Genomic DNA, 8,452 nt, shown 5'->3' with positions numbered 1-8,452 from the left:
TCTACTTTGAATTAAGCATTTGGCTTAAAAATTACAAATAACTAATCATTAATAAACTAATGAATGAAAAATGAACATATGGTAGGCTGATCAACTCTTTATTTCACCAACACCCTTTGATATTTTCATGACATTGCTGTGCAAAAGTTTTAGGCAGGTTTGGAAAAATGCTGTAAACAAAGAATGCTTTCAGAAATATAAATGATTGTTTATTTGCCCCAAATGTATTCTGCAGCAGCACAATGACCCCAAACATAAAGCCAAAGTCATTAAGAACTATCTTCAGCGTAAAGAAGAACAAGAAGTACTGGAAGTGATGGTATGGCCCCCACAGAGCCCTGATCTCAACATCATCGAGTGTGTCTGGGATTAGATGAAGAAAGAAGGATGTGAGGAAGCCCACATCTTCAGAAGATCTGTGGTTAGTTCTCCAAGATGTTTGGAACATGTTTTGACCAGCCGAGTTGCTTCAAAAACTGTCTGCAAGTGTACCTAGAAGAACTGATGCTGTTTTAAAGGCAAAATATGGTCACACCAAATATTGATTTGATTTAGATTTCTCTTTTGTTCATTCACTGCATTTTGTTGATTGATGAAAATAAATGATTAACACTTCCATTTTTAAAAGCATTCTTTGTTTACAGCATTTTTTCCTCACCTGCCTAAAACTTTTGCACAGTACTGTATGTAAGCGTGCAGTGTTTAATAAAGAGCTGAAACAAAAGCAACTTGGTTGCCAGTACAGAAACGTGCACGAGATAAAGGGTCTCAGTTAGCTGGTTGGCAGCATACACTGTATATAAAAGATGGAAGTAACCACTGTTACATCACATAATATTCAGGACTCCACAGTTTGAAGCATTAGTATTAGCATTTTGGTTTCCACCATGTTGATTTTCTGGAGCCTGAGGTTCCCATGTTTGGACAAGAGGATAGACTTCTAAGTTACGAACTAACGCTAGTGTGTTTGGTCAGCTGCCAGAAATTCCACAGGTGCAGCACACCTGAATTACAGTGCTGTCTGTAAAGTAATTACATCTCTAATTGCCAAGTGATGTCAACCACACAAAGACTGTCTGTCACCCACATTAGAGGAGGCACAATCTAGTAGACAGCAAATGGCTGCAGGTGCCACCACATCTGTGAAATGAAGCAGCCATGCTGCAAACTTAACGTGCACTTTAACCAGTATCCAAATGAACATGTTATTAAAAAAAAAAGAAAAATTATATATAGTTGTTATAAAAAGGTACAATATCCATAAACATGCTTTTTACCACGTTTAAAAGTGGGAGTCTATGGGGACTGACTGGCTTTTGTGGCCACTCTAGGAAGAGGAGTTTTTGACACTTTGTATTAGCTTCACTTTTCAGCGTCGGAGGCAGCTACTAGGACTCTTATATATAACAGAAGTTTAAATAAAAAGGCTGGTTTCAAAATATACTTGGGCAGCCCTCAATATACCCACGTGTCCTGCCCGAGTAAAATCTATGTGTGGCTTGCTGTGCTTTCATCTGGTGTTGTGTACAGTGATGCAGCACTGAAAAAATGTCCAGCAGTGTGCTTCGAGTTGAATCTGCAGCTCCTCATCTAACATTTTAGATACTGACGTTTTGAAAGAATTGATGACAGTAAACACCTGTTCTGTTGAAGTGTCCTTGGGCAAACACTGAATCAGCTGAAAGAATGTTTTTGAGTGTGATTGAGTTCCCCTTTGACCTTGCAGCATAAGCAAGAAAAGGACAGTAATAGACACAAATTTCCATGCAAGATCAAGGTGAAGGTAAAATCTGGAGTCAGGGTCTTGTATAAATGTTAAAATATTTTTTTTAGCCCCAAGTTTGTGTGAGGAAAAGTTCCTGGTTTTAATTATCACTGAATTTAAATCAGCCACTACCTCATCTCACTGAAAGTGGTTTGTCTAATATTTTGCAAAAAGGTGTAATTACCCATGAAACCTTTTCAAATATGACAGTACTTTTAAAAAACTAGTTCTTTTTAGTCAAAAAAGGTTTGCTATTTTGTAGTGAGCCAAGCGTTAAATAGCAATCATACCTTTGGTAAAGTGAAAAATAACTATTATGACTGCCATGGCTGACTGGCGTGATAATAAAATCTGTATTGAATAATTTATCAAATGTCCAAATGTCCACGAAGAGAACATATTTTTTTCTGTAGTGTAAACAAATGTAAACACTATTGTGATCAAGGGAAAGGCTATAGGCCAAAAATGAAATCAAATCCTATTAATCACTTTTGTATTGTGACAGGCAATACCTCTCACTGCTTAGCAACCAGCTCCTCCAGGGCACCAGCCGGGATGAGATTTACCCAGGCATCTCCTCACTAAAGTTATGAAATTGGTCTTTGTGTGGCAGCAGATATCGAACACTTATTGTTCTCTCAAATTGTTCAGCGGCTTGTACTGTTTTCCATCCGGTGTTATTAATTATTCAAACAAATACAGTATCTACGTGCATCACTGAAGCAAAAGCATATGTATTTTTCAGGCTAATACATCATTTGGAATTTGGAATCCTTTTTTTTTTTGTGCAATTCGCACATCCCAACAAACCAAGCTAATAAGTAATGATAATCTTACCTTAAACAGGCGTAATATATTGGCCACCATGATGGAAACAGAGCTGGAGGAGGCTCCAATAACACCTACAACCCTCTCAGGTTTGGTGATAATGGGCGCCCCCCCACCGAGACATTTGACATCTGTGCCGTCCTTCTCGATCAGAGCCTGCACGAAGGTGAGAGACTGCTCCAAGGCGTGAGTGTCCCTTGAGCAGGTGTCCAGGATTCGTGCTCCCAGTGTGATGTTGGGCAGTAGATTATTGTCATTATTGATGCGGTCAAGGGCAAAGAGCATGGCCTCCAGTCTATGTATACCCTTCTCCTTCTTCAGCTCCCCACATGGCTTTCCATCGTGCCCTCTGGCGTGTACTGGGAAGAGCCCACCTAAGGAGATATCCCCATCGATGCGAATAGAGTTCAAATGTGTGTGTCCTGGCCCTTTGGGTTTGGCCGCCTGAGCGGGCTTAAGGGAGGTGTAAAGAAGCAGCAGCAGCAACAGAGGAGGAATCAGGCCGTTTCTTTGAGAGCCGGTCCGTTCCGGTCTACACACCAGGGGCTGAAACATGACCACGGCCCAAGCACACATCCACAGTGTACAACCAAACCCAGCGATTGGAAAACAGCAAAAGCCAGGTATTACTTTATGATGGCCAGAGGGTTAATTGCAGTACCTCTTGAAGCAGTTGGCACTGAAAAGGCTTGCTCTCATGCCTCTCCTTTCTCCCAAACATTCAATTAAAGTAGAATATGAGCTTGGCTCTTTCACAGGATGTAATCCTGTTCTCGTCTCCTCCCTCACTCTCTCACTCCATCTTCTGACCACAGTGGTGGGCAGCTGCTCTTGTGTTTGCTGTTATTCACAGACATGCCTATGGAGATCTTTCACTTGGGGCATTAAAAAGAACAAAGGTGAACGATAAGCTTTCTTTCTGTCTCTCCTTCCCTCTATCTGTGTCTCTTTCCTCTCCACCTCAATCAGAAGTTTTTAATCTCCCCTGTTCCCCTGGGCAGGGATTTGGTATATGTCAGAGCCCTCAGGCCTGCTTAGGTCCACAGTCTTCAGAGTGAATTCCTGAAAGATGAAAAAGAGTAGAGAAGTGAGACATAGCACAGAGAAAACAGGGGCAAAAAAAGCACAGGGATTTGTATTGGTCTAAGATTTTTTAATACTTTTTTCTCAACCTTTTTCCTGCTGTATTATTATGCGGAAATGAAGAGACAGTTCTGGTCCAGAACTAATTTCTTTCTCTCACACAGCCTGCCTCCGTTTACCATTCTGCTTTCAGTGGGTTGCCATGGACTCTCAAGGTTGAGAAGGCTGCGAGTCTGATCCCACATGCTTCATTTTCACCTATCAACCATGTCAGCAACACATTCAGCCACAATCACAATGCTGTGACATTCTCAGGCTATCATATTTCCCATTTCTCTGTCAATTTTCCATCAAATTGACAAATTGAAAAAGTACTGACATTTTTATGGTTCCACTAACATAAGACTGCGCTGACAGCATTGGTGGTAGTAATGAGGCTGCTGGTCTGTGGCAGTACTTTGCTCAGAAATTAGTATTTATCAGTCTATCAGCATTTCCACCATGATATATATGTCTTCAAATCTTTTCATTAAAAATGCAAGAGTTTAAAGAAACGTCCAAGGGGCTGAATAAGCTTCTCATATAGAAGATTTCCCTTTGTGCCTAAAGAACCACTTCAGCATTACCTGATATTTCTGCTTACAACAGGCAAAACCAACTCCATATAGATTCAGTATAATATAACAAAATTCATATGTGGGCCTCAGAGTCACTTAAGTATTTTAAGCAACAGGTTTATGGGCTGAGTTTGAACCTAACTATGAAGAGCCACTTTTATTTCCAACATCTGTCTTAAAGGAAACAATGCATGTTGAATATGGAGCTGTCAGGGAGAAGGAAAACACAAGGACCACGGAGACAATTGATGGAGAAAGTAAAAAAGAATATACGGAAGGCTGCTATGACAGAGGAGGATGTAGGGATAGGGTGAGATGGAGGCATATCATCTGCTGTGGTGAGCAGCCAAAAGAGGAAGATGGTCTACCTTAAAGGGGAACAATGACATATTTCTTTTTATCCTTGGAGTGTATGAAAGCGAAGAAGCCATTTCTAGTTCCCTTCCCCCTCCCTTTAAACTACCTTTCTTCTGATTGGCTGCCCCTCACAAAATAAGATTTTTTTTTTGACCAGCATGTGGGCGGCACGTCTGTGTGCACAGGTAGAGTTGTTTGCCTGAGAGAATTGTATCAGGTATATATCTGCTCACACTGACATCATATAGATAGCTATAGATTAAAAAGAAGAGGGGAAAAATTGCTAAGCAGAACATTTAGAGCAGTCAACCAAAAACATGTAGAAACAGCACTCTGAGTCATTAAAACCTTATTTTCTTGTTATATCAAACTGCATTTGTTTTTTTGTTTTGCTGCTATGAGTGCTGTTAGATGATGTTACGAGATTCTTTGCAAATTCAGGTGTCGTAAACAAGCTCATTGGTTACATTTGAATTTAAATTTGAAGACGGATTTTTAATTTCTAAGTTGATTCCTGTGACGCACATCTGGTCATCACTACCCTGCACTATTATTTCTGCCCTCCTCCTTTTTCTGCCTGAGATAAAAAGTACACACATGCCTGACACACAAAATATGCCACTATAAACCATCTTGTATCTACACGTCTACACCCTTCTCATTCCTGAAGTTGTAATAACTTCTAAAGGAACAATCTCCCTGCACACAGTCACAAAATACAGCTGTAGACATTGGTTTTCCAGCAGAGTGGGTTGAGGCCTTGCATCGGCAACGGCGGAGATTCATTGAGAGCATATTGGAAGTGACAAGGTACTTTGAATACACCCAACTATCTCCTACTGAGTGAGAAGTAATTTTTCAGAGTTGATTCACTGCAGGTCCACTTAAACTGCTGCAGGGCAGATGACAACTGGAAAGCCAGCCAACTCACCTTAGCCCCCATAATCAAACGCAAACCATGCAGCAGCACATCTGACATTAAAGCAAACACTAAGATTGAGGCGGGGACTGCTGCTGCCAGCATAGCATGGTACAGATAGTCTAAAAAAATAAAAAAATAAATAAAATTCAGGTGTAAACATTGAACAGTTCAAATAAGAAACGGTTCTGCAAGGCTGCAGATTTGAAGATAGATGTCATCAAACTTCTGCTTGAACAGAAGAAAAGCTGGTTGGGTGACAGCTCCTATGTCTTATTCAGACTGAAGAAAGCCAGTTAATCTGTAGAAGTAGCTCATGTGCAACTGAAGGAAGAAGATCTTATATCTCACAAGATTACATGAAGTATTATCTTGTTAATCAGCTTGTGTTGTCTTGTTACAGATTAATATCTTATGGTGTTTCATCTTTAGCCACAGTGCAGACAATTCTTTCTGATATTTGAGAGATCTCAGGGCATTCAGGGTGGGCTGTCTTAGAATTAATCATCTCAGACGCAATCACCATTCAGCCAAAACTATGAATTCTGTTTTAATGAAGCATTGAGGTTACAACAAACCACTTGTCAGACTTCAATTCAGCACGATAAGTAGTGACGTAGAATCTCACAGAAAGCACAATCAGTGTTTTTACTGTGTGGCTTATAAAAACATCTGGAATATACTCCATGTAATGCACAAAATCTATGTTCTGCCTTTATTTTATGGAATTCCGCTGTTTTCATTTTCAGAAAAACAAACGTACTGAATGAAAGTACAAAATGTTTACACATTCACAGATGAGCCCTTAATAGCATACCTCAAAAACCATACGAAGCACAGACTTATGCAAAACAACCAAAATGTTTACCAGCTAGAAAATGTCAAAGACAGCTGCAGGAATTACTGGAGATTCATATCAGAGAACAACCTTTCCTCAGGTGCAAAAGCATATTTCAGAGCAGACTATGTATTCATTTCAAAAGGCCATCAACCTTCAGGCAAATCAGTGTGTAATGTTAAACGGCCTTGCAAGTGACAGTGGAAGCAGTAACTCCTTAATACTGATAAACCCAAAAATGTTAGCAATAATATATTTTCAAGAATTTCAACTTCTTGCATTAACCCTACACAAACAAGATGGTCAGTTATATATACAGGGTTCAATTTAAAGAGTTCTAATGGAAATATTCTAAAAAAAACAACAACAACAAAAAACTAATAATCTGACTTTAAGTGGGAACTGGAAGGAATGAGATGGTGCTGATTTCACACTGTAATCTAAATTAGCCTCTATACCATAACATTTGTCCTGCAATGTCTGTTATCACAACTAGACCTGGTTGTGGAAAACCATGTTATTTTTTCTGAGATATGATTATTAACAAACACAGGAGAGTTTTCGTCATTGAAGCTTTTTAAGAAACAGGAAATAGGCTGACAGATGAATGGCACATTTGTCTAGTTTGTCCTATCAGTCCCATACTCCCACTTTCTCCCGTTAGGCTCTTGAAATGGTCAGAATGATTTTCTCTGACAGCTTCCTACCACTTCTCACACTGTTTTTTGAGCTCCTCATCATCTTGGCTGTCAGATTTGCTCCCTGTTTGCTTCTGCAGTAAAACGTATCAGATGAAGTCATGAAAATTTATCTTTGCAAGGGATGAAGAGTCATGTCAGAAATGGGTGTGGCTTAAAAGCAAAAACCTGTTGAAGTTAAAACTTGGCGTTGAAATGCTGACCACAAACAGCGTTTACCAAATTTTTCACTGTTAATGCTGATAATTTAATTTAATGTACTCTCAATGGGAACAAAATGGCATGAATTAACACACTAAAAGATGTTTTGTTATGACTGTGCCAAAAAGGTGTACTTTGATTTTAAAAAGCCAGGTTTCTACTAGAGATGGACCGATCCGATATTACCTATCGGTCCGATACTGACCTAAATTACTGGATCGAATATCGGAGAGAAATAAAAAATGCAATCCGATCCGAGGTATCGCAAAATCACCTCACAAAAAGCACTTTTTGGCGTAACCCAGCTCAGCGCATCGGAGCAGTATCACGTGATAGAGCGGCTGTTGTCTGCCAGACCTGTCTGTGGTCTGGTGGAGCATTTGGAGCCTCATTATGCTTCCAAACCGCCACATTTCATCTCGGAGAAAACTATCCCAGAGAAGTAAAGCAAGTTCGTAAGTTCATCTCTGAATGTTTGCATAGTATTTCCACATCAAGCTTAACAACTGATATATGGAGCCACAGCTGGACTGGCCATCGGAGTTCCATATTGAGGTGAAAAGGAAGCGATTTGCCCTGTACTTCAGCTAGAATGAAAAACAGACACAAAGCTGGAGTTATTCTGTCCTTGCTGCAAAGCTGACTCTTCTCTCATTCTCTCCCCCTCCCTCCCCTGTTGCTACTTTAATCATGAAACTGATCAATGATCAGCTGGTCGGCTTTTTTCTTGCAAGTCCCGTCTTTCTTGTTTGTTTATCGCTCACTTTGCGCTAGAAAGAGGAAACCAGCGGATAAACAACAGCAGTACGTTTAAGCTTGATAAGCTGTTGTTAGAACTGATTTAATATTAATTTTCTAGTATCAGCTGCTGTTTTCTGGAGCCACGGCAGTAAAAACTACTGGTCATGATATCGGTTTGGTTATCTGGTGAGAGGGAAACATGAAGATGAAACCAGGAGCTGTCCTTACTGAATCATCAGAGAGACATTAAGACCAATAATGTCACAGTGGCACGCTCTCCTTTGAAAAAAATAAAAATAAAAACAACCTGATGTTGAATATCTTGTTTTCACATTCAACCCCATCTTTTAGAACCTGATTTCCAGAAAGCTGTTTTGTATTCAAACCAGTCTTGGAAATACTAAA

The 8,452-nt window shown here is 39.9% G+C and overlaps 1 protein-coding gene across 6 annotated transcripts in view; it reads right to left on the bottom strand.

Annotated features, from left to right (window-relative positions):
- LOC102195475 (metabotropic glutamate receptor 4) overlaps positions 1–8,452 on the bottom strand; it is a 185,576-nt gene that overhangs the window by 147,384 nt on the left and 29,740 nt on the right. For all 6 annotated transcript variants that reach the window (XR_311648.1, XM_005729750.1, XM_005729754.1 and 3 more), the window contains exon 2: positions 2,603–3,655. Coding sequence is in view for 5 of the 6 variants with exons in the window: in XM_005729750.1 (XP_005729807.1) it covers positions 2,603–3,169 (567 nt within the window). In the remaining variant the exon portion in view is untranslated. The remainder of the gene's footprint in view (positions 1–2,602; positions 3,656–8,452) is intronic.

Source organism: Pundamilia nyererei, unplaced genomic scaffold, assembly GCF_000239375.1.
Source record: "Pundamilia nyererei isolate P.nyererei 1_Seehausen unplaced genomic scaffold, PunNye1.0 scaffold00034, whole genome shotgun sequence".
Classification (NCBI taxonomy): Eukaryota; Metazoa; Chordata; class Actinopteri; order Cichliformes; family Cichlidae; genus Pundamilia; species Pundamilia nyererei.
This window is presented reverse-complemented; position numbering and strand designations above follow the sequence as displayed.